Source organism: Eriocheir sinensis, chromosome 9 (genome assembly GCF_024679095.1).
Source record: "Eriocheir sinensis breed Jianghai 21 chromosome 9, ASM2467909v1, whole genome shotgun sequence".
NCBI lineage: Eukaryota > Metazoa > Arthropoda > Malacostraca > Decapoda > Varunidae > Eriocheir > Eriocheir sinensis.
The window spans coordinates 20,998,354-21,023,701 of record NC_066517.1 but is presented as its reverse complement, the minus strand read 5'-3'; the positions used below and the strand labels follow the sequence as shown (position 1 = coordinate 21,023,701).

Here is a 25,348-nt window from a genome sequence, read left to right as displayed (position 1 = left end):
TACAAGTGTGATCTTTCTTTTCCTCTCAGATTCTATTCATTCACTGCTTCATATGATTTTCTGTTGCGTGTGTATTTTCTATATTTTATCTAATTTTCTGCATTTACAAGTATAATCTTTCTTTTCCTCTCAGATTTTATACATTCACTGCTTTACATTATTTTCTGCTGCATGTGTTTTTCTGTATTTTATCTAATTTTATGCATTTACAAGTATAATCTTTCTTTTCCTCTCAGATTCTATAGATTCACTGCTTCATATCATTTTCTGTTCCATGTGTTTTTCTGTATTTTATCTAGTTTTCTGGATTTACAAGTGTGATCTTTCTTTTCCTCTCAGATTCTATACATTCCCTACCTCACATTATTTTCTGTTGCTTGTGTTTTTCTGTATTTCATCTTTTTGTTCTCATCCCAGGCGTTACCAGCAAGACATGCTCCCAGTGCCTCCCCAACCACTATGGCTCCCTCGCCCAGGGCTGTTCACGTGAGTACCCAGAGCATTGTTCACTCATCTATTAGCACAGTGCAACTCCTCTCTGTCCTTCCCTAGTACATCATTCCTCCCCGTACTTCCTTTTGTTTTCTCCTTTCTTCATTCCTCCTACCTCATTCCTCCTTTCTTCGTCCTGTTGTTTTCCATTTTTAACCCGGTTGCATCAGGGATCATGTTTCTCAATGGTCCCTCTAAGCGAGAAAAATGAAAAAAAAATCATCACTTCCACAAACCATTTCATAATATATATCAACGCATTTGTGATCAGTTTATGTATCATCTATTCTTGGGGGTTCATATCATGGCACAAATTTGGCCCATCGCTGCTACACGGTAAAGTCACAAATTTGGCCCGTCACTGCTACACGGTAAAGTCACAAATTTGGCCCGTCGCTGCTACACGGTAAAGTCACAAATTTGGCCCGTTGCTGCTACACGGTAAAGTCACAAATTTGGCCCGTCGCTGCTACACGGTAAAGTCACAAATTTGGCCCGTTGCTGCTACACGGTAAAGTCACAAATTTGGCCCGTCGCTGCTACACGGTAAAGTCACAAATTTGGCCCGTCACTGCTACCTTGTTAATTCCTTTCTACCTCATTCATCCATTCTACCTCATTTTCTCCTTTTTTTATTCCTCCTCCTTTGCCCTTTTCCTTCCCTTCCTCCTTTGCCCATCTACCCTGTCTTTCCTTTCCTGCATCTTCATACCCCTTCCCTTCATTTATAGATTTCTTTCCTTCTCTCTCCCACACTTTGGCACACCTTAATACTCCCTACCTAAGAAAAATATACCCTGGTCTAACCTTGTCTAACCTTACTTACCTTAAACTCTTATCTCTTCATTCTAAAACCCACCCTTCTTTTTTTTAACATGTATTTACCACACCTTAATACTCCCTGCTGTTTTAACCTCTGTCTTGCCTAATAAATACATACTCAGATCTATGCCAACCTTACCTTACCTAACCTACCCCTCCCTCACCTCCTTCCCTTCCCTTCCCTTCCCTTCCCTTGCAGCCACACCCTTCCATTGTATGTTGCTGCTCCCTTGATGTACTCCACCCTCACTCCGTACGCCCTTCCTTCCTCCTTGCCCATATATGCTCCCCGTCAAGGCCTTAAATATTTTTCATCGTTGTTATGCCTCCCGCTTAGTCCTTGTCAGCTTAGATATTTCATTCAGGTATATTTCTCTCTCTCTCTCTCTCTCTCTCTCTCTCTCTCTCTCTCGTTTTTGCTTTTTTTTTCATCCTTCACGCTACACAAAGTTATCTAAATTAATTCTTTGTGTTCTATTTTTCTCTTGATGTTTATTTTCTTTCCTTCTCCGTCACCTATTCTCTCCTTATCTCCCATATTTGCTCTTTAACAATATCCTTCATTTCGATATTTTTCCTATTTTCTCTTTTTTTTCTTCCTCTGTCATCTCTTTTGTTCTTCTTGTCTTCCATATACGATTGAGTTTTTTCTTCGTATAATCATTCATCGTATAATCGCCTTCACCGCCACCACCAAAGTTTATCCAATGCATCATCCTTGCCATATATTACCTCCTCCTCCTCCTCTTCCTCCTCCTCCTGCTTTACATCCTCTTCATATCATTTTTTTTCCTATTTCTTCTTTTTTTTCCCTATGTCGTCTCTCTAGCCATCCTCTTCCATATTTGCTTGATTTTATTTCTTCATCCTTCATATCTTACATCCTCCTCTGCTTCCTACATTCTTTTTTTTTTCATGTTTTCCTCCATCATCTCTCTTGCCCTCCTCATCTTCCAAATATGTATGATTTTTTTGTTATTTCCATCCTGCATATCATTTGGGTGACAGCGGACAAAGAGTCTTTAAGGTAAGTCACCAGTACACCCGAAAACGATGTAGACGATTTATAGCTTGTTCTTGGGTTTATATATTCTTTCACATCCGTACGTTATCCTTTTTCAATGATTGTGGGTGTGTATATATTTTTTAGTCTCCCTTTTAATTCGTCTCGAGTTTATGCATGGTACAGTATCTTATTCCTATTTTTTTGCGTTTTCTTTTAGTGTGTCTGTGAAGCTATATATATTTCCTTTTAGTTACCCTTTCAATTTGACTCGAGTGTGTGAAACCTCTTTTATATACATATTTATTTGATTGATTGATAGTGTATTGTTGCAAGTAAACAACAAAGGAGAAGGGAGGAGCATGCCATCCCAACCCCCAGTATATCCCCAACGAAATACCAAAAAAAAAAAAAAAAAAAAAAAAAAAAAAAACAGGCAGTACAGAGTGTGATTATACAACTAAGGATACATGTGGAAGTAGCACCAGGAAACTAAAAAGATACAATTGTTGGGGACAAGTGATAAAAAATAAAGGCCTTGATTTAGTTAGTGGAGTAGACATTAAGGGACAGAACATATGAACTACAATCTAGGGGCATATTAAGCTATGTTTGGAGGAATAGAAAGAGGAGAGTGCGTGTAAAGTTAAGTAGTTATGTGGGTCAAACCAGTGTATTTATCATGGCTTTGTATATTTTTTTTCTTTTGTTACATTATTAAGGTATTTTCTTTTAGTCACCGTTTATGGTTCGGGTTGTGGGGGCCGTTTTCTTTCACGTATATTATTAAGGCAAAATTTTTAGTCACCTTTCATGGTCCGGGTTGTTGGGGCCGTTTTCTTTCACGTATATTATTGAGGCAAATTCTTTTAGTCACCTTTTATGGTCTGGGTTGTGGGGGCCGTTTTCTTTCACGGATATTGTTAAGGCAAATTTTTTAGTCACCTTTTATGGTTCGGGTTGTGGGGGCCGTTTTCTTTCACGTATATTATTGAGGCAAATTCTTTTAGTCACCTTTTATGGTCTGGGTTGTGGGGGCCGTTTTCTTTCACGTACATTATTGAGGCAAATTCTTTTAGTCACCTTTAATGGTCCGGGTTGTGGGGGCCGTTTTCTTTCACGTACATTATTGAGGCAAATTCTTTTAGTCACCTTTTATGGTTCGGGTTGTGGGGCCGTTTTCTTTCACGCCCTCCTGCTCCTGCCGCTACTCCAGGGTTCATAAGGGGCATGGACGCGTGAGGGCACTGTGGGACTCCCGCCTTAAGTGAATTACTGGACTCTGAGGTGGAAACATAAAACTTTAGTTGCGGATAAAATTACTAGGATGCCATTTTCGTTACGTGCATAATATGAATGTGTCTGCGTTTACGATACGTTGAATATGCTTTACACTTTAGTTGTGGGCATTTTTTTATTTTAATTTCCTATAGTTTACCTGTCTCATTTTCGTTCGTTCTTTTATCCATTTGTAGCTTTTGTTATCCATAGTACAAAAAAAATGTAAAAGAGGATAAAGATGGATTTGTTACCGTTTATCTTTGATTAACACGCACCTATGGAAAATATATACTAGAATGCCCACCCGAAATTGACCTCTCTTTTCGCCACTTTTATATTCTTTACTTCCTTCTATAGTAGCAGTGCTTAGCGGGCTCTTTTGTTTTCATTCTTTTTCCCCCTTTACTGTAAAAAAAAATTATAATGGGATTTAAGAAAGCGTGTGAATGGGTTCCGTGTCGGTGTTTGGGCCCCCGTGGAGAGTGTGTTCACCTTTCCCTTCCTCTCCCCCTTCCCCTTCCTTTCTCCTTCCCCTTCCTTTTCCGCTCCCCTTCCCCTCCCTTCCCCTTCCGCTCCCCTTCCGCTCTCCTTCCCCTCCCTTCCCCTTCCCCGTCTTCAGCGAGGAGGGGCGTGGCGTCCTGGCCCCTTTAATTGATTACAGGGAAGCTGCCGGAGTGGTGGCCAAATACATCACAGTCATTTTCACCGCCCGGCCTACACCTACGCGGCCTACTTCTGCTATTAATATTTTTTGCTTCTCCTTTCTTTCTTATTCTAATTAATTTTGCTTCTCTTTTCACTCGTTCCTCTACTGCTATCGTCATTCCTCTTCTTCCTTCTTCTATTTATCTATTATTTTCTACTTTTCTTGCTCCTTTTCCCGCTCGTTCTTCACCTTCTGCCATTGTCATTCTTCCTCTTCCTACTTTTATGGTTATTATTATTATTATTACATTTATTTTTACTCTTATTATTACTATATCTACTTCACCTTGTTTTTCTCTTCGCTACTCTTTCTACTTCTCCTATTTTGTTCATACGCTTCTTATATTTTTACTCCTGTTCCTACTCTTCCTATGTCTATTTCTATTTTTATTCCTGCATTTCCTATTTCTACTATTTATACTCTTCTTTTTCCTTTACTTTTCATTCCTTCCTTCTCCATATACTACTGTTTATCTTCCTTCTACTCCTTCTTCCTTCTCCTCCTCCTCCTCTTCATTCTTATTTTCTATTATTTTTTTTTGTATTCTTATTTATCTCGTTCTAGTTCATCGGTTTTTATTTTTTCTGCTTCATATCTTCCTCCTCCTTCTCCACCTCCTCCTCCTCCTCCTCCTCCTCCTCCTCCTCCTCCTCCTCCTCCTATCTCTCTTGTCTCTCCACTTCCTCCATCACTCCCTGTCTCCTCGCTAATGCCTCCCTCCTTGTCTCCCTCCCTCCTCCTTACCTCCTTTCCCGTCCTTTCTCCTCCTTCCTTCCTTCCTTCCTTTCCTCCTTCTCGACATTTTTTTCTCCTTCCTGACCATTCTCTCCTTCCTTACCTCTCCGTCTTCCTCCTTTCCTCTTTCTTTACTAATTCTTTATAATTTTCTCTTGTATCTCCCTTTTATCTCCTTTCTTTCTCTTCCTTCCTTCTCCTCTTTAATCCTTCCTTCCTGGTTCTCTTCTGCTTTTTTTTTTTTCATGCGTTTTCCTCCTTCTTTCTCCTCTCTTTACTACTTCTTTATCACTTTCTCCTGTATTTCCCTTTTATCTCCTTTCTTTCTCCTCCTTCCTCCTCTTCTTTAATCCTTCCTTCCTGGTTCTCTTCTGCTCTTTTTCATGTGTTTTCCTTCTTCTCTCCCTTTGCTTCCTTCATTCTCCTTCGTTTATCTTCCATCCTCCATCCCCTTTTATTTACATTATTTCCTCCTCCTCCATTTATTTTCTCTCCTTCCTCCCTTTCCATTTCCTTTCTTCTCTTCTATTCCTTCCTCCTCCTCCTAACTCATTACTTCCATCTTCGTCCTTCCCGGATATTCCCTTTCCTTTCTTTCCTTCATTTTTCTCTCCCTCCTCCTCCTCCTCCTCCTCCTCCTTACATGGATTCTTCTTCCGTTTATTGGTCACTAACCTCATTATCTCCTGATGAGGTTACCCTTCTCTCTCTCTCTCTCTCTCTCTCTCTCTCTCTCTCTCTCTCTCTCTCTCTCTCTCTCTCTCTCTCTCTCTCTCTCTCTCTCTCTCTCTCTCTCTCTCTCTCTCTCTCTCTCTCTCTCTCTCTCTCTTCTTTGGGAGGAGATAACCTGTTGACATGACTGTGTAAAAGCTTCCTATCCTCACATGGTCCTCCTCCTCCTCCTCCTCTTCCTCCTCCTCCTCCTCCTCCTCCTCCTCCTCTTCCTTTACTTCTTATCCTTTATCGTTGTCCTAATTTTGTGTTTTCGTGTTTGAGTGTTGTTGTTTTCGTTGCGTTGTTGTTGTTGTTGTTGTTGTTGTTCTTCTTCTTCTTCTTCCTCTTCTTCTTCTTCTTCTTCTTTTTCGCCTTCGTCGTCATCGTTGTTACCGTCATCGTCTTTCTTTATTTTTCGTTTACACATATTCCTGTTCTCCTCCTCCTCCTCCTCCTCCTCCTCCTCCTCCTCCTTCGCCACATGTCATTAGTATTCATTTTCTTCATTTGGTTTCCTCCATCATCACCTCCATCGTCATCATCATCATCATCATAATCGCCATCACCACCATCAAAGATTATCCAATGCATCATCCTTGCCATATGTTACCTCCTCCTCCTCCTCCTCCTCCTCCTCCTCCTCCTGATTTACGTCCCCTTCCTTGCATCATAGTGTGTTTCTCTCTCTCTCTCTCTCTCTCTCTCTCTCTCTCTCTCTCTCTCTCTCTCTCTCTCTCTCTCTCTCTCTCTCTCTCTCTCTCTCTCTCTCTCTCTCTGTTCGTTGACCTTCTCTTCTTTTTTTTTATTCCTTTCCTCTTCTTCCTTCCTCTTCCTGTCTTCCTTTAAGTGTGTTCTTCCTTGTTTTCTTTTCTTTTCTTCCTTTTTTTATTCACTTGCGTGTGTTCTCTTTCTATATTTGTCTTTTTCCGTTCTTCCTTCCTTCCTTCCTTCCTTTGATCCTTTTTCAATATATTTTCTCCTCTGATCTTTTCATTCATTTTATCCTTTGCTCATTTTCCTCCTTCCTCAGTGTCTTATAATCTTACTTTCCATCTATTCCTTCCTTCCTTCCTTCCTTCCTTCTATTCTTCCTTCCTTCCTTCCTTTGTTCCTTTCTTAATATATTTTCACCTCTGATCTTTTCATTCATTTTATCCTTTGCTCATTTTCCTCCTTACTCAGCGTTTTCTAATCTTACCTTCCATCTCTTCCTTCCTTTCTTTCTTTCTTTCTTTCTTTCTTTCTTCCTTCCATCTCTTCCTTTCTCCCTTTCTTCCTTCCTCCTATTCTTCCCTCCGTCCTTCCTTCCTTCCTTCCCTTTTTCCTTTTTTTTGCTTACTGTTCATTTTTTTTTATTTCCCCCTCTTCCTTCCTTCATACCCTCTAACCTTAAGTCTTTTTATTTTTCCCTTACTAACTCCCTTAATTTTTTCCTTCTTTACCTCTTTCTTGCTTCCGTTCTTCCATTTATTCATTTACTTTCTACTCCCCCTTTCTTTATTCTTGTCTCCTTCCCTTCTTCTTTCCTTGCCATCTCTCTAGCTTACATTCTTATTCTTATTTCATCCTTCTTACCTCTTCCTTTCTTCCTCATTCTTCCATTCCTTCATTCACTGTTTTCATTCATTCTTTCCTCCTCTTCCTCCCTTCCTCTTGCCCTTCCTTCACTCCGGCTTACACTACTATAAACATGTCCTCCTTTTCTCTTACCCTCCTTCCTTCCCTCCCTCCCTCCCCTCTCCTTCCCTCCCTCCTTCCTTTCTGACATTAAGACAAACGCCTTTAGAAGCATAAAAAGAAACCGCTCCGTCCATCTCTTGCTCAGGTGATAAGTCTGACTCTCTCTCTCTCTCTCTCTCTCTCTCTCTCTCTCTCTCTCTCTCTCTCTCTCTCTCTCTCTCTCTCACCCGCTAAAACACCCCAAAACCTCCTCCACTTAACCTCAGATGAACCAGACGAGATTTAAGATTAGATAAAGTGTTTCCTTCCTTTTTCTTCCCTTCCTTCTCTTCCTTTCTTCCTTCTTTCACTTCCTTTCTTCAATTTCTTTCTTCTCTTCCTTCCTTCCTTCCTTCCTTCCTTTTTCTTCCCTTCCTTCTCTTTCTTTCTTCTTCACTACCTTCCTTCTTTCCTTCCTTCCTTCCTTCCTGCCTTTTTTCCTTCCTTCCCTCCTTCCTTCTCTTCCTTCCTTCCTTCCTTTCTTCCATCCTTCCTTCCTTCCTTTCTTCCTTCCTTCTCTTCCTTCCTTCTTTCCTTCCTTCCTTCCTTCCTTCCTGCCTTTTTTCCTTCCTTCCTTCCTTCTCTTCCTTCCTTCCTTCTTTCCTTCCTTCCTTTCTTCCTTTTTTTCTTCCTTCTCTTCGTCTTCATCTCAGTCTTGTGGAAGTAAAATTAGGTCAGACAGGAGGAAGAGGAAGAGGCGGAGGAGGAGGAGGAAGAGGAAGAGGCGGAGGAGGAGGAGGAAGAGGAGGAAGAGGTGAACGGACCGTGGCGTTTGTGTAGTGTAAGTTAAATGTTGTGCCGTATTTCTCTGTCCTCTCTCTCTCTCTCTCTCTCTCTCTCTCTCTCTCTCTCTCTCTCTCTCTCTCTCTCTCTCTCTCTCTCTCTCTCCTGGTCTCAAAAGCACTTCTCTTATAAAAAAAACACGAATGAGAGAGAGAGAGAGAGAGGGCGGGTCTGCCACTTTAATTGATATGCATCTTTCTCCTTGTCCGAGAGCCTTGTAACACACACACACACACACACACACACACACACACACACACACAGATTATGCGTGTGTGTGCGTGCGCGCGAATGTGTGTGTGTGTGTGTGTGTGTGTGTGTGTGTGTGTGTGTGTGCGGCTGAACCACAAGGTCAGTCAAGTTGGTTTAAAATCAGAGCCGAATTAACAAACAAAAACAACACATGACTATTTTCCTTCGCCACTGCTTAAAACTATAAACATATTTGAGACAAAGCCGCGTTATATTCGAGCCCAGCAACGCCACCATTAAGGTCAAGTCGTGGGCCAAAGTGAAGAGATTATGTTGACTCGGCGCTGATTAAAATCCTGTCGTTTTGATTATGCCCAAGCTTGTCACGAGGAATTCAAACGTTTTCTCTCTCATGCTCGTAAGAAGTCGAGGTTTTGTGCTTTTGGTTTTGTTTATGTAGTCGATGTTTTGGCGCTGTGGCTTGGTAATATGGGGTCGCTCTGGGGTTATGGGGGGAGAGAGAGAGAGAGAGAGAGAGAGAGAGACCGGTGTGAATTTTTGTTGTAAACTTCTTGTGAAATATGAGGTTAGCTCCTTCCTCCTCCTCCTCCTCCTCCTCCTTTTCCTCTATCCATCCCATCCTTCTTCCAGCTCACTCGTATATAACATTGTGTGTGTGTGTGTGTGTGTGTGTGTGTGTGTGTGTGTGTGTGTGTTTGCCTCAAGAAGATGACCGATGGCTGTTTATCTCGCGTCCTGTGTGTTTGAGAGAGAGAGAGAGAGAGAGAGAGAGAGAAGAAAAAGTTGTTTAAGGTAAGATTAAGGAAGGAGAAAAAAGGGAAGGAGGGAGGGAGCATCTGTGAAAATAGTGAGAATTTGAGAGAAAGAAAAGGAAACTAAAGGAACAAAAACACAGTAAGAAAGATAGAAAAGGAAACCAAAAGAACAAAAAATATAATGAAAAATCTTTTGCATGAGATATAAATGTATTAGATAAGGATGAGGTGTGTTTTCTGTGTAGATACGAGTTGAACGGTAGATAGATAGACAGATAGATGATTAAATAACTACATAAATACAGAGAAATTGAATGATCTGTTTCTTGGACAAAAATACAAAAAAGATCATTGTTATCTTTACCTCATGTCCCTCATTCCTCCCTTCCCTTCGCTTCCTCCTCTCCCTCCTCCTTTCCCTCCCTCCTTCCTTACTTCCCTTCCTCTCATCCTTCCTACTTTCTTTCCTCCTCCTTTCCTTCCTTCCTTCCTTACTTCCCTTCCTCTCATCCTTCCTACTTTCTCTCTTTCCTCCTCCTTTCCCTCCCTCCTTCCTTACTTCCCTTCCTCTCATCCTTCCTACTTTCTCTCTTCCCTTCTCCTTTTCTTCCTTCCTTACTTCCCTTCCTCTCATCCTTCCTACTTTCTCCCTTCCCTTCTCCTTTCCTTCCTTCCTTCCTTCCTTTTCTCTCAGTCTTCCTATACGTTCTGCCTTTCTTCAACCCTCTTCATTCTCCCTCCTTCCTTCCTTCCTTCTCTTCTTCTCATCCTTCCTACTTTCTCCCTTCCCTTCTCCTTTCCTTCCTTCCTTCCTTCCTTTTCTCTCAGTCTTCCTATACGTTCTGCCTTTCCTCAACCCTCTTCATTCTCCCTCCTTCCTTCCTTCCTTCTCTTCTTCTCATCCTTCCTACTTTCTCTCTTCCCTTCTCCTTTCGTTCCTTCCATTTTTCTCAGCCTTCCTTCGTTCTGCCTCTCCTCTCCTCCTTCCCTCCTTATTTCCATTCCTCTCTTCTTTCCTTCCCCTCATCCTTCCTACTTTCTCTCTTCCCTTCTCCTTTCCTTCCTTCCATTTTTCTCAGCCTTCCTTCTTTCTGCCTCTCCTCTTCTCCTTCCCTCCTTATTTCCCTCTCTTCTTCCTCCCTTTCCTTCCCCTCATTCTTCCTCCTTTCCTCTTAAATCCCTTCCCCTCACTTCCCTTCTGTCATAAATCCTCCCCTTACACGGAAAACCACCCAGACTTCCTCCCGTCTTCCTCCTCTTCCCCTCTTCTCCCCTTACCTCCTCCTCCTCCTCCTCCCTCATTGTCTTCCCGTCAAACTAACGTAAACAAAAGGGAGCTCGGAGGTAAACAACGTCAAATGATATGGTGTTTTTGCTTCTATGGGAAAGCTTAAGAGAGAGAGAGAGAGAGAGAGAGAGAGAGAGAGAGAGAGAGAGAGAGAGGAAGTGTGTTCGGTGTTGTTTACTCTAAATTTAAAAAAAAGAAAAAGAAAAGGAAAGAGAGAGAAAGAGAAAAAAATAGGAAGGAAGGATGAAGAGAAAGAAGAGGAAATAGAAGTTTAAGGATGGTAAAGGAAGTGAAAAAGACTGAAGAAATTGAGAGAGAGAGAGAGAGAGAGAGAGAGAGAGAGAGAGAGAGAGAGATTAATAATGCATGAAGTGACTAATGAGTTAATTAATGACTCATGTTCAGAATATGTTTTCCAAGGTCATTTTTTTCCTGGATTCATTTTATTTAACTTTTTTTTTTTACTTTTTGCCTTCCTTTATTATAATTCTTCTTTATTTTGGTTTTTAGTTTATCCTTTATTTTCTTTTGCTTAGCTGAGAATGTATGTGTTTTTCTTATATTTTCTTTTAACTCGTCGCTTTTTTTTCTCTGTTTTATGTTTTATTTCTGCTTATATTTTTGACTTTCCTCGTTTTTATATCACTTTCTTCATTATTTTTTTTTTTATCAATTTTGAATGTACTCTTCGTCTTATTTCCGCTTATACTAATGTGTTTCCTCGTTTTGATTTTACTTTCCTCATTAATATTTTCTTTTTATCAATTATAAATGTACTCTTCGTCCTTTTCTTTCTTTTTTTCTTTTTTTTTTCGCTTGACCTTTAGATTTTTTCCCGTACCCTTCGTTCTTTTTTGTATTTTCTTCTTTTTTTTTTCGCTTGACCTTCTTTTGATTTTTTTTCCCGTGCCCTTCGTTCTTTTTTTATATATATATTTTTTTTGTTTGCTTGACCTTCTTTTGATTTTTTTTCCTGTTCCCTTCGTTCTTTCTTTATGCTTTTTTCTTTTTTTTTGCTTGACCTTCTTTTGATTTTTTTTCCCGTACCCTTCCTTCTTTTGTTATATTTTTTCTTTTTTTTTTTCGCTTGACCTTCTTTTGTTTTTTTCCCGCCTGGTCCCTGCGTGTGCTGTCCTATCTCCACTTGGATCGCCTATTAAGTAGTTGTCTGTGGTTGTTCAGGCTTTTTTTTACCCTTTTAATCATCATCATCATCACCACACCCACAGCCACCCACATCCTCCTCCACCCTTCCACCCGCCCTCCCACACCAAACTATGACGTAAGGGGTTAACTATTACCCCCCCCCCCACACACACACACACACACTCACTCACATCTGTCAAACATAAACCTGCTTGTTATTTTTTTGTCCTTTTTTTGTCTCATTTTTTTTTTTACTCTTTCCGTTGTCATTCCCTCTCTGGCATACATACATACATACATACATACATACATATTTACACACATACATATTTACACACATACATACATACATACGCACACACATATAACTCCCTTCCTACCCCTCTTCGCGTCTCCCCTTTCTCTCTCTCTCTCTCTCTCTCTCTCTCTCTCTCTCTCTCTCTCTCTCTCTCTCTCTCTCTCTCTCTCTCTCTCTCTCTCTCTCTCTCTCTCTCTCTCTCTCTCTCTCTCCTCGTAAAACTACACTGATCTTTCAACATCTCTTTTAGTCTGTTTCTTTTCGTAGCGTTCATATTTTATTTTTTATTCTGCTCTATGTTCTCGTCTCCACCCAACTAACTTTTTTTTTCTCTCTCTCTCTCTTGTTACCAGCCATGTTAGCGAGGGGATTGTTTTCAGTAGTGTTAAGATGTCTCGACAAAAACAAATACTTCTTAGGTGTTATATTTCGTGAGGGTGTAGAATTTAATGTTTTTTTCATAATTGTGTGTGTGTGTGTGTGTGTGTGTGTGTGTGTGTGTGTGTAACGGCGAAATGAGCAGTGGTTGGACCTAAGAGTTATCCCCAATATTTTCTTTTCAACCCCTGAGCCCTCCTAACCTCCTCATCTTCCCAACTACCAACCCCATAACTACCAAACTCACCCAGAATCCTCCCCCCTTCCCTTCAACTTTCAACCCCGAAATTATCACCCACACCCCTATTTCATCTCGCCACCCCCCCCACCCCTTTTTTTTTTTTTAATCAAGGGTATAGTAAGCAGAGGAAGTGTGTTAGTGGCGAAGGTACAGGTGGGGGAGAAGGAAAGACGGTAGGAGTTTACAGTTGTATGGTGTAGGTGAGTTAGTTGGTCTCCTTCCTCTCCCTCCCCCTCCCCCCCACCTCTATTCCTTCACTAGTCTCGTTTATCCTCCCGTTCTCTTTCCGTCTCCTTGCAGTTTCTTTATCTTAATCTTACGTCTTGTTCTGTCTTTTTGTCTTTTCGTAACGCTTGAAAAAGAAAGTTGGAAAGTTTCGTTTAGTCAGCGCAACATCTGTGGTCATATGCCGGTCGTAACGCTTGAAATCACGCAGAATCACACATGGACACATCACTGACACACACATCATCAACTCCAAAATAGAACACACGTAGACACATCAACCTCCATTACATACATTTCTCCATCTACTCAATCACCAAACACGGAAGTAGACTCAGGCGGGAGGACATTATGCTCCCTCCAGGGTCGTCCGTATCAGCTGATCAAGGCGGGAAGGGTCATGTTCATTATGCTTATTGAGTGGATGTTATCATGGAGCGGATGTTTACCCAATGAGAGAGAGAGAGAGAGAGAGAGAGAGAGAGAGAGAGAGAGAGAGAGAGAGAGAGAGAGAGAGAAGATTAAAGAAGGAAAGACTCAAAAACAAGAACGATAAGAGAAAAGATTAAAAGGATAAAAGAATAAAGGATAAAAAGAAGAGAGAGAGAGAGAGAGAGAGAGAGAGAGAGAGAGAGAGAGAGAGAGAGAGAGAGCAGTACAAATAAACCAGCGTATATCAAGGTTTTTGGACCCTGGTAAAGCGTCATCTACTTGTAAACACGGCAATTGTCTTCCTTCAGGAGTACATGACTCGACGCTTTGGGCTGGGACTCGTCTTGGGTTCATCTCAAACATTTCGGCGTATACAAGATCACATATTTGACAAGGCTTTCGTGGGACTTTTGGGCGTTTCCAGGGGTAGTTCTTTGACCCTTCTGATAGTTTAACCCTTCTTCTGTACCACGAACCTAAGAAAACACTCATTAGAACTCTATCAGTCTCCTTTTGTGGGCTTTGAGAGAAGGAAGCGTTTATCCTTTAACATTTCGGCGCCCAAGATCACATATTTGACAAGGCTTTCGTGGGACTTTTGGGCATTTCCAGGGGTATCTCTATGACCCTTTTGATAGTTTGACCCTTCTTCTGTACCACGAACCTAAGAAAACACTCATTAAAACTCTGTTAATCTCCTTTTTTTGCCTTTGACAGAAGGAAGCGTCTGTCCTCAAACATTTAGGCGTATACAAGATCACATTTTTGACAAGGCTTTCGTAGGATTTTTGGGCATTTCCAGGGGTAGTTCTATGACCCTTCTGATAGTTTGACCCTTCCTCTGTAACTTGAACCTAAGAAAACACTCATTAGAACTCGATTAGTCTCCTTTTTAGGCTTTTGTAAATAGTTCTTGTCAGAGAAGGAGGATTCTGAGAGTACCGACCTTTATCTCTTCAATTTGGACTTCTTTGTTTTTATTAATGTTTGCCCTTGAACTGCTCCCCTTTACTGTAAAAAAAAAAAAGAAATACTGTCCTTTAGCTTTATTGGAGTGAAAATAGATCATGATTATGGTAATTGAGCGTGTGATGGAGGTGATGATGGTGGTGTTGAGGGGATGGTGATGGAGGTGGTTAGGGGGTGGTGGGGGTAGTGGTGGTGGTAAGGGGGTGGTGCTGAAGGGAGTGGTGATGATGGTGAAGGGGGGGGGGTGGAGGTGGTAAAGAGAGAGAGAGAGAGGATAATGGCAAGAAGGATGCTGTTTTATATTTCATTTCTCTCTCTCTCTCTCTCTCTCTCTCTCTCTCTCTCTCTCTCTCTCTCTCTCTCTCTCTCTCTCTCTCTCTCTCTCTCTCTCTCTCTCTCTCTCTCTCTCTCTCTCTCTCTCTCTCTCGACTGATTCCATAGGGGTTAGCAAATCAACAAAGTAAAAAATTGAGACAAGTAGGAGAGGAAGAAGGAAGAGGAGGAGGAGAAGGAGAACGGAAAGGAAGATGATTTGGAGGTGGAGGAAGAGAAGGAGTAGGAGGAGGAGGAGGAGGAGGAGGAGGAGGAGGAGGAGGAGGTGGTTGTTTACTCTCCTGATTAATTGGTTGAGGTGAGTCCCGGCTGTGAGTGATTAATCAAATGAGGTCACCTGCGCTCCCTCCTGGTTGGCTAATTGACCGGAACCAATCAGCGGGTCGGTAATTAAATAGAAGTGGCAGGTGCTTTGTTATTACTATTATTATTATTATTATTATTATTATTATTATTATTATTATTATTATTATTATTATTATTATTATTATTATTATTTACTACTACTACTACTACTACTACTACTACTACTACTACTACTACTACTACTTCTCAAAAGGTAATGTATGTAATAGTTAATGAGTAATGATTTATTTTTATCCTTACGATTTTGTTTATTTCTTTATTATATTCTTTTCATTATTTTGTTTATTTAGTACTTTTTCGATTTTATTTCTTGCTTTGTCTTATTTTTTTCTGTTTTACGATATTTATTTTATGATCTCGTTCTTCTCCTCCTCCTCCTTCTAATCCTCCTCCTCCTCCTCCTCCTCCTCCTTCTATTCCTCCTCCTCCTCATCCTCCTTCTCTTCCTCCTCCTCATCATCATCATCATCCTCTTCATCCTCCTCCTCCTCCTCCCCCTTCTATTCCTCCTCCTCCTCCTTCTATTCCTCCTCCTCCTTCTATTCCTCCTTCTCCTTCTATTCCTCCTCCTCCTCCTCCTCTTCCTCCTCCTCCTCCAAGCAATCATAATCATCATTCCATCCAAAAATATCATGAGCGTCACCTTGAGAGGAATGAGGAAGAGGACATTCCACAGCATTTTCCTCTCCTCCTCCTCCTCCTCCTCCTCCTCCCCTTCCCTTTTTCTCTTCCTCCTTTTCTTCTTTCTTCCCTCCCTATTTCTCTCCCTTTTTCATTTTCCCTCACTTTGTTTTTCCTCTCTTCTGCCTCCCTTTCACTTTCCTCCTTTCACTTTCCTTCCCTATTCACTTATTTATCATCCCTTTTTCTTTCTCTTTTCCTCTCCTTTGCCTTCTTTTTCCTTTCATTCCTCCCCTCCATTCCTTCCAGTTATATTCCTCCTCCTTTTCCCTCCATTCCCCTCACCCCCCTTCCATGCCCTCCTCATCTTTCCCCTCCCTTTCCCCTCCTCCATGTTTTCCCCTTTTCCTCTTCCATGTTTTCCCTCTCACTTTCTTTTCCCTTCGCTTTTCTTTTCTTCCTCCCCTCCCTATACCTTTTCCCTTCTCCCTCCTCTCCCTTTCCATTCTTTCCCTTCCTTCCCTTCTTTCTTCAATCTTCTTCCCCTCTTTCACTTTCTTTTCCCTTCGCTTTTCTTTTCTTCCTTTTCTCAGCCTTTCCTCTCTCCCCTCACCGTACCTTTTCCCTTCTCCCTCCTCTCCCTTTCCATTCTTTCCTTCTCCTCTTTCTTTCCCCAGTTTATTTTCCTTCCACATTTCTTCCCATCCTTTCATCCCTTCCGTGCCTTTCCTCTCTCCCATCCTTGCTCCTCTTCACCTCCCCCTCCTCCTTCCCTTTATTGGTCCCTATTCTCGTGTTCTTAATAGGGTAGTCATCGCCGGCCAGACATCGTGGAAATTGAACCCTATTGACTGGCATTCCCTCGGAGCTGCAATGTTCGGAAGCTGCAGTAATCCTTTGGACGGGGGATGTCTGTTCTCTTTGATGATTGAGCCTTTGAACTTTTTTTTCTATTTATTTTTTTATCTCTCTTTGCTTGCCCGTTTTTTTGTTTTGTTTTTCTTTTGTTTGTTTTATCTCAGTTTTCTTCCTCTTCTTATTCTTTTTTTCCTTTTTTTGCTTGCCCGTTTGTTTTGTTTTTCTTTTTGTTTGTTTTATCTCAGTTTTCTTCCTCTCCCTATTCTTTTTTTCCTTTTTATGCTTGCCCGTTTTTTGTTCTTGTTTTTCTTCGTTTGATCTCAGCTTTCTTTCTCTCCCTTTTCTCATCCTTTGTTTTTCTTTAATTGTTTTGTCTAATCTTTCTTCCTCGCTGACTTTTTCTTGTCGGTTTTTCTTACTTTTTGTCCCTTGCTCGTTTTCTTGATCGCTTCCTCTTTTCCTGCCTTTATTTCTCTTTTCCTTTCATGGGAGCAGAGTCGGATTTCACAAGATTTATAATATGGATCCCTTGCTATCGTTTCTGACTGCTGGAGAGAAGGGAATCACGGGTTAGTATTAATAAAGGTTGAATTATTCTGTGGTGATATGTTGGAAGAATTTAAACCATTTATTGAGTATATGATTATTTGTTGAGGTTGATGCTCATTTGTTTGTTCTATGACTGCAAGAAAGAGGGATGTCAGTGGTTACGATAAGTGGGAGCTGGGTTGCGTTGTGGTGGTTAGCGTATGGGCTCAGAGCCTTTATATACTGCATTTTGAGGTTACGGCTAATGTTCTTTTGTTTTTTTGAGTTTCGTTCTTTTTATACTTCTTGTGTTTATAGTTTTCTGCTTAACTTATTTTTTTCTGTATTGTTTTCTACACAGACAGACAGAGAGAGAGAGAGAGAGAGCGCAAAAACACTCCGAGCTTGTAATGAAAGAGGAGCGACTAGCAAACAGAAAGGAACATATAAGAGAAGAAGAGAGAGAGAGAGAGAGAGAGAGAGAGAGAGAGAGAGAGAGAGAGAGGTTAATAGAAACCATACATTCGTTAAAAGCTTAGTTTGTTAGTTGATAATTGGACGAGATGGGAGAGAGGGAGGAGGGAGGGAGAGGGAGGAAGGAGAGAAGGAGGAAGAGGGATGAAGACACGTAACGAAAAGGGGCATGGAAGAAAAGGGAAGAATAACAGAGGAGGAGAAGGAAGAGGAAACTGAAGAACAAGAAGGAAATGTAATGGACGAAGAAAGAGGAAGGAAAAGAAAGCTAGGAAGGAAAAATAAAAAAAACAGTAAAATATTATGCCAGAGTAAGGATAGGAAAGGATAAGAAAGAAAGAATAAAATAGTTAAGAGGAAAAGATGATCGAGAGAGAGAGAGAGAGAGAGAGAGAGAGAGAGAGAGAGGAGGAGAAAAGAAGAAAAAAAGAATATGAGGGAGAAAGCTGATAGACCGTAAAAGACCAGCTACATTTTTTTGCTTCATTTCTCTGCCCTCTCATTTTTTTGTGCCCATATTATCAGTTATTAAAGACAGCGGTGTGTGTGTGTGTGTGTGTGTGTGTGTGTGTGTGTGTGTGTGTGTGTGTGTGTGTGTGTGTGTGTGTGTGGTACAGGTAATGGTTATGGTGAGGTAAGGGACAAGGAATTTACCTGTAATCACCGCCACATATTTTACACCAGGTGAACGCTTCCTGCTTGCCTGGTGCGTTAAACTCGAGGAGAAAGGAATGAAAGGAGGAAGGGAAGGAGGAAACATGAGAGGAGGAGCATGGCAAGGAAACGTTTACTCTTTACTTGTGTGTGTGTGTGTGTGTGTGTGTGTGTGTGTGTGTGTGTGTGTGTGTGTGTGTGTGTGTGACGCTTTTTGATTGATACTGGAAATGACTGGGCACGGAAGAGGAGGAGGAGGAGGAGGAGGAAGAGGGGGTAGTGACTGGGTTCACCTGGGCGGCAGCTCCTGGGACGCGGCACCCTGGGAGTAAAGAGTCACTCTCCTCTCTCTCTCTCTCGGGGGCCTCAGTTTGCCCCAAGAAGTCGGGAAGGGAGGACGCGCTACCCGCCTGCTCCCCGGCCTCCTGCAGCCTCTCGCTTACTCGCGGCCTCTGGAGACGGAGAGGCAGTTCACGTTTGTTCTTGCGGTCGAAACGTTTGTGATATAAACTTGAGGCTGAGGCGTTGTTGGGATACTGTGGCCGCGTGATTGGGCGTCATTCATAAAAGCAGACACTTCAGCCCCGAGTGAGAGGTCTTGTAGCTTAGTGCCTTCGTCTTCGGTAACGGTGCATCTTAAGTCTGAGGAAGTTTAAGTGTGGACTGATCATTGCAACTCCCCCACAACCCCCCTAAATACCCCCCTCCAACCCCCCGACACCTCACCCCCCTTAGCGAGAGGTAACTCACTGAGGTTCTTCATCTTCGGTAACAGTGCACCTCGCGTTTGAATGGAGGAGTCGAAATGTGGAGTGAGTCATTGTTTCGAGCATTGCTAATCTCCCTCAACCCCCCAAATAACCCCTAAATTTGCCACCCTCGCTCTCTCGTCCTCGGCGTTTCGTGCACCTCTTATGATCGTCATCTTTAACATTGTTCATTTTCTTGTCCTGCTCCCTCACCGTAAATAAAAAAAAAAAAAGCAACTACGGACTCTAAATGTCAGTTACAGAACCTCTCGCTCGAGGGGGCCGCCTGGAGTGACTGTACTAAGGCCTCGAGTGGCTATTCTAAGGCTCGAGTGACTGTTAAGGTTTCGAGTGACTATTAAGGCCTGGAGTGACTGTACTAAGGCCTCGAGTGGCTATTCTAAGGCTCGAGTGACTATTAAGGTTTCGAGTGACTATCTAGGCCTCGAGTGGCTGTACTAAGGCCTCGAGTGACTATTCTAAGGGCTCGAGTGACTATTAAGGCTTGGAGTGACTATATGAAGGCCTCGAGTGACTGCTTCAGGTCGCGTGATGACCGGCCAGACGATGTAACGTTTAGTGTCGGGTGTCTGCAGGGCGTGAAGGCGTGGGCGTGAGGGAAAAACGTGACAGTGCCAGGCGAGGAGAGTGCCACGAGAAGTCCCACTAGAAGAGTGCCCCGAGGAGAGTGCCAGCTTGCCGCGAGGACTTTGAGGTCAAAACGCCTTGGCAGCCCCCAGTGAGGAGGGCTGATGAGGTGCTGGCCCGGCCCCTGCCCCAGACACATCAGACTCGCGGCATGGGGGGCGTGGGACGGCGGGGCGGGGCGGGACGGGGCCACACTGCTGCTGCCCCGCGGTGCTGACGCTGCCCCGGCTGACCTAGGCGGGGCATACGAGGCCGCGGCGCCATGACGGGCTGGGGGGCGTGGGTGGTGCCAGTGGCCGCCCTCACACTCCTGCTGCTGGACCTGGGGCGGGGAGGGGAGGGGCAGGGGGGTAGGCCGGGGGTGGTGTGGGCAGGGGGCGGGACGGGGCACAGGGGGAGGCACACCAAGTGGTCCTACAGGGTGCAGGAGAGGAGTGAAACAAGGCGTCACCATGTCCCCTGGAGGACCCCGGTGGCCCCCCCCAGACACCCCGCTCCCCCCCGCGCCGGCCCCCCATACCGACCCGGCACTGGGGAGACGGGGAACTGGGTCAGGGGCGGGGGGCGGTCAGGGGAAGTCCGGGGCAGCAGGAGAGGGTATAACGCCCCCGCACCTAGCTGGGGGGGCGTGCGGGGGGGGCGGCAGCGCGGGGGGGATAGGGGGCGGGGCGGGCGACCCCAGCACGGAGGGCGGCCGTCGGCGGGCACTGCGACCACCACACTGAGCATCGCCAAGTACACGGACAAGTACAAGACCTGGCGCGGGTTGGTGCACGGTGAGTCCACGCACCTGTGTATGCTAATTAACGCTACCATACCTGTCCCTGTGCTAATTAACGCTCGCACACACCTGCCCCTGTACTAATTAACGTTTGCACAGACCTGTCCCTCTCTCTCTCACACACACACACACACACACACACACACACACACACACACACACACACACACACACACACCTGTTCCCCCACTCACCCACTTAACACACCCACACAAACACACACGCACGCCATTAACTCACCCGCATGTTCAGTCACTCACCCACCCATTCCTCTTCCTCCTCCTCCTCCTCCTCCTCCTCCTCCTCCTCTTCTCACCTTCGTACACCATCTCTTTCTCTCCCTTTTCTTTTTCCTCCTTTTCTTTCTTCCTCCGCCCTCTCTTACACACACACACACACACACACACACACACACACGCACACACACACACACACATTTTTCCTCACCTGCACAAAAGCTTCCTCCGATCCCACGCAAGACGCATCAATCACTTTTTATCATTATATTGTGCATTGGTGGCGATGATTAATCTTCCTCCTCCTCCTCCTCCTCCTCCTTCTGTTCTCTCCTAATGTCCCGGGTTTTTTTTCTCTCCTATCCACTTTTATTTTCTTCGTCCTCTGGTTTTGTCCTCCTGTTCTTCTTTTCCTCTCTCCTCCTCTTGTCCTCTCTCTGGTTATTCGTTTCATCACTCCTCCTCCTCCTCCTCCTCCTCCTCCTCCTCTTCCTCTTCTTCCTTCCTTAACTATTTGTCCTGTTCTCTCAATGTCCATCCTCCTCCTCCTCTCTTTCTTCTCCTCTGACTCTGCTTTTCCATTTTGATTTTTTTTTAATCTCCTTTCGTGGCTATCCTCCTCTTCTCTCTGTCTTTACGTCTCTTCTTCCTCTTTCTCAAACTATTCTCAGTAACATCATCGAAGCTCACTATCCTACGCAAAGTCAGGATCTCGGTAATATATTTTTTTCTCGCCTCAGTGTTGTCTAAAACGATGAACATGGGAAACTTATCCGCCGGGCAAATCCTTCTCTACTTCTTGTTTTTATTTTACTGTTCCTTTAATCTTCTGCGAGGGCGTCTGTATTTATTATTTTTTTGTACCTGTAATTATCTCGCCCTCACAAATCTTCGCTCAGGTGTGGCTGTGGCTGCTCATGTATACCTGCGCCTAAATCAAAGAGTTAATGAGAGGTATTGTGTTTTACCTGGAGCATAGGGGGGGACAGGTGAGGCGAGGCGGGGGAGGAGGAAGGGGAGGTAGAGGGGGGACTTGTCATCTTCGTTCTGTTTTGGTGAGGGAGACGGAGAGAAAGAGAGGGAGGAAGGGAGAGGGCGTAAGGGAGGAAGGTGAAGTGTGGCGTGGCTGGTTAAAATATAAGCTTCCTTCGTCTTGAGTTAGGGAGAGAGGGAGACAGGGAGAAAGAGACGGGGGAGGGGAGAGGGCGTAAGGGAGGAAGTTGAAGTTTGGTGTGGGTGGTTGAAATAAGCTTCCTTCGTCTTGGGTTGGGGAGAGAGGGAGAGACAGGGAGAAAGGGAGAAGGCGTAAGGGAGGAAGGTAAAGTTTGGTGTGGGTGGTTGAAATAAGCTTCCTTCGTCTTGGGTTGGGGAGAGAGGGAGACAGGGAGAAAGAGAGGGGGAAGGGAGCTCGTAAGGGAGGAGGGTGAAGTGTGGTGTGGCTGGTTGAAATAATCTCCCTTCGTCTTGGGTTGGGGAGAGAGGGAGAAAGGGAGACAGGGAGAAAGGGAGAAAGAGGAAAGGGAGGTAAATAAAGGAGGAGTAATCAGACTCCTTTCTCTTTGGTTAGAAGGGCGAGAAAAGGAAGGAGAGAAGAGAATGAGAGGGAGAGAGTTGCATTCACTGGAGGGATGGAAAAGGGAGAGAAGGGAGGGAGGAGAAAGGAAGAGAAAGGGAGGAGGTGAGCTGTACCCCCCTTATTTACTCCCCAATCATTTTATCACCCCATTCACCCTCACTCACTCCCACTCACCCTACCACCAACACCCCACATCATATATCATCCCGCCTGATCCTCTCCCCTACTTCGCATCTCCCCTTCACCCCACTCAGTCACCCCACCAAAAATACCCCTCATCAAATATCACCCCTCCTGACCCTCTCCCCTACTTCACATCTCCCTTCACCCCCCCTCAGTCACCCCACCAAAAATACTCATCAAATATCACCCCACCTGACCCTCTCCCATACTTCACATCTCTCTCCCCTTCCTCCCAGTCACTCCACTAACACCCCAGTTCAATTATCTCCCCAACTCTTCCCCTCCCCCGGTTTTCAGTCACACCCATTCCTTCAGCTTTTTTTTTCACCCCCTTCCCTGTACACCCCCATCACCCCACATACACCCCACCTTGTCCTTCTCCTCCTTCACAATCACACTTCTCTCCCCTCCAACACACACCTTCCCCTCCTCCTCCTCCTCCACCTCCTTCTTCACATTCCCCTTTCCCCCCCACCCCACCCTAGCTCCTCCCTACCCCCTACCCCCCTCCCATATGCAAAATAACTCCCCATTCATGAAATCAACATCTCATTAGCACCTTTTTCTCCCCAACCACCACCACCACCACCACCACCGCCCCCCCCCCCCTCCACCCTTCTATAGAGGTAACGCCCACCTTCCCTTGCGTCCAGTTGGTGACGTTATCAGTGGCAGGGTGACAACATTTATCTTGGCAGGGGAGAGGGGAGGGGAAGGGGAAAGGGGAGGGAAGGGTAAGTGGAAAGGGAGGGAAGGGTAAGAGGTAGGTGCATTCCCTTCGCGACCTACACCCTCCCCTTCCCCCATTCTCTCTCTCTCTCTCTCTCTCTCTCTCTCTCTCTCTCTCTCTCTCTCTCTCTCTCTCTCTCTCTCTCTCTCTCTCTCTCTCTCTCTCTCTCTCTCTCTCTCTCTCACACACACACACACACACACACACACACGGCGCCTGTCTGCCTGTCACGAGTGTACAAGAGATAACTGAAGGCTTCTGTGTGTGTGTGTGTGTGTGTGTGTGTGTGTGTGTGTGTAGGATGAGTTGACCGTTTTATATTTACACTCACCTTACTCCTATTTATTATTTCTTCTAACGTTTATTTACTTTACTCTTATTATTTATTTTTATCATTTTTTTTTTTCCTTCGTGGGCGTTGCCGTCTCTTTGTCAGCGGCCAGAGTGGGTTGTCGTGTCTCCCGTTTTCTTTGAGCGCCTCTCGGATGCTGCAGAGAAAATGGTTATCTGTGAAATTTATAATGTGGGATGTCGCTGGTATTTTTTTTTTTTTTTTTTTTTTTTTGGGCGTCGGAGAAAAGTGGACCGTCGAGGAAGGTATCAACGAAACTTGTCTTGAAGGATGATAATTTTGTTTCTGTTTGTTTTTACAGTTTTATTCCTCCTTGTATTTCTCCTCCTCCTCCTCCTCTTCCTCTTCCTGCTTTAACCATATCCTGTTCTCTCTCACTGCTCCTCCTCCTCCTCCTCCTCCTCTCTTTCTACTCCTCTTACTCTGCTTTCCTCTTCTAATCTTTTTAATCTCCTTACATGGCTATTCTCCTCTTCTCTCTCTCATTAAATCTCTTCTTCCTCTTTCTCTTCCTTGTTCACTTGTCTCTCTGTTTATTTAGTTTCTTCCTCTCCTTGTTCTGTCCGTCCTTCTTTTCCTATTTCAGTTTTTCTTTTCTTCTATTTCCTTCGTTTATCTTTTTACTTTTCCTCCTCCAGTATTTCTCCTCTTCTGCCTCGTCATCTCTCTTCTTTTCCTCCTCCAGTTATCACTTCTTCTTTCTCCTTCCTTTATCTCTCTCCTTTTCCTCCTCCAATTATCTCCTCCTCCTCTGGCTCCTTCCTTAATCTCTCTCCTTTTCCTCCTCCAATTCTCTCCTCCTCCTCTGGCTCCTCCCTTTATCTCTCTCCTTTTCCTCCTCCAATTCTCTCCTCCTCCTCTGGCTCCTTCCTTAATCTCTCTCCTTTTCCTCCTCCAATTCTCTCCTCCTCCTCTGGCTCCTCCCTTTATCTCTCTCCTTTTCCTCCTCCAATTCTCTCCTCCTCTGGCTCCTTCCTTTATCTCTCTCCTTTTCCTCCTCCAATTCTCTCCTCCTCCTGTGTCTCCTTCCTTTATCTCTCTCCTTTTCCTCCTCCAATTTTCTCTTCCTCCTCTGTCTCCTTCCTTTATCTCTCTCCTTTTCCTCCTCCAATTCTCTCCTCCTCCTCTGGCTCCTTCCTTTATCTCTCTCCTTTTCCTCCTCCAATTCTCTCCTCCTCCTCTGGCTCCTTCCTTTATCTCTCTCCTTTTCCTCCTCCAATTCTCTCCTCCTCCTCTGGCTCCTCCCTTTATCTCTCTCCTTTTCCTCCTCCAATTCTCTCCTCCTCCTCTGGCTCCTTCCTTTATCTCTCTCCGTGTCCTCCTCCTCCTCCTTTATCTCTCTCCTTTTCCTCCTCCAATTCTCCTCCTCCTCTGGCTCCTCCTCTCCTTTTCCTCCTCAATTCTCCTCCTCCTCTGCTCCTTCCTTTATCTCTCCTTCCTCCTCCAATTCTCTCCTCCTCCTCTGGCTCCTTCCTTTATCTCTCTCCTTTTCCTCCTCCAATTCTCCTCCTCCTCTGGCTCCTTCTTCTCTCTCCTTTTCCTCCTCAATTCTCTCCTCCTCCTCTGGCTCCTTCCTTTCTCTCCTTTTCTCTCTTCCTCCTCCTCCTCCTTCCTTTATCTCTCTCCTTTTCCTCCTCCACCTCTCCTCCTCCTCTTCTCTTCCTTAATCTCTCTTCCTTTTCTCCTCCTCTGCTTCCTTCCTCCTTCTGCTCCTTCTCATTCATCGTTCTTCATGTGTCCTTCTGTTAATCTTCCGTCTCCAACTCCTTTTTGATCCGCCGGCTCCTGACATCTCCTCAATCTTTATTCTCCTCCTTCTCCTTCTCTTCTAGTTTTCTCTTCCTGTCCTCCAGTTCTCCTCTTCCTCCATCTCTTTTCCCCACTTTCTTCTCCTCCTCTTCTAGTTATCTCCTTTTCCTCCTTCATCTTTTTCTCCTCCTCCTTTTCATTATTTTCTAATTTCGTCCTTCTGTCCTCTACCTCTTCTTCCTCTTCCTCTTTATTCTCCTCCTTGTTTTTCACCTCTTTTTCGCTCTTCCTCTTTATTAAACTATTTACT

The 25,348-nt window shown here is 44.2% G+C and overlaps 1 protein-coding gene across 4 annotated transcripts in view; it reads left to right on the top strand.

The window, feature by feature from the left end:
• Positions 1-25,348, top strand: part of LOC126996126 (laminin subunit alpha-1-like) — a 213,020-nt gene that overhangs the window by 102,453 nt on the left and 85,219 nt on the right. For all 4 annotated transcript variants that reach the window (XM_050856332.1, XM_050856331.1, XM_050856330.1 and 1 more), the window contains exon 22: positions 418-486. In XM_050856332.1, coding sequence (XP_050712289.1) covers positions 418-486 — 69 coding nt within the window. The remainder of the gene's footprint in view (positions 1-417; positions 487-25,348) is intronic.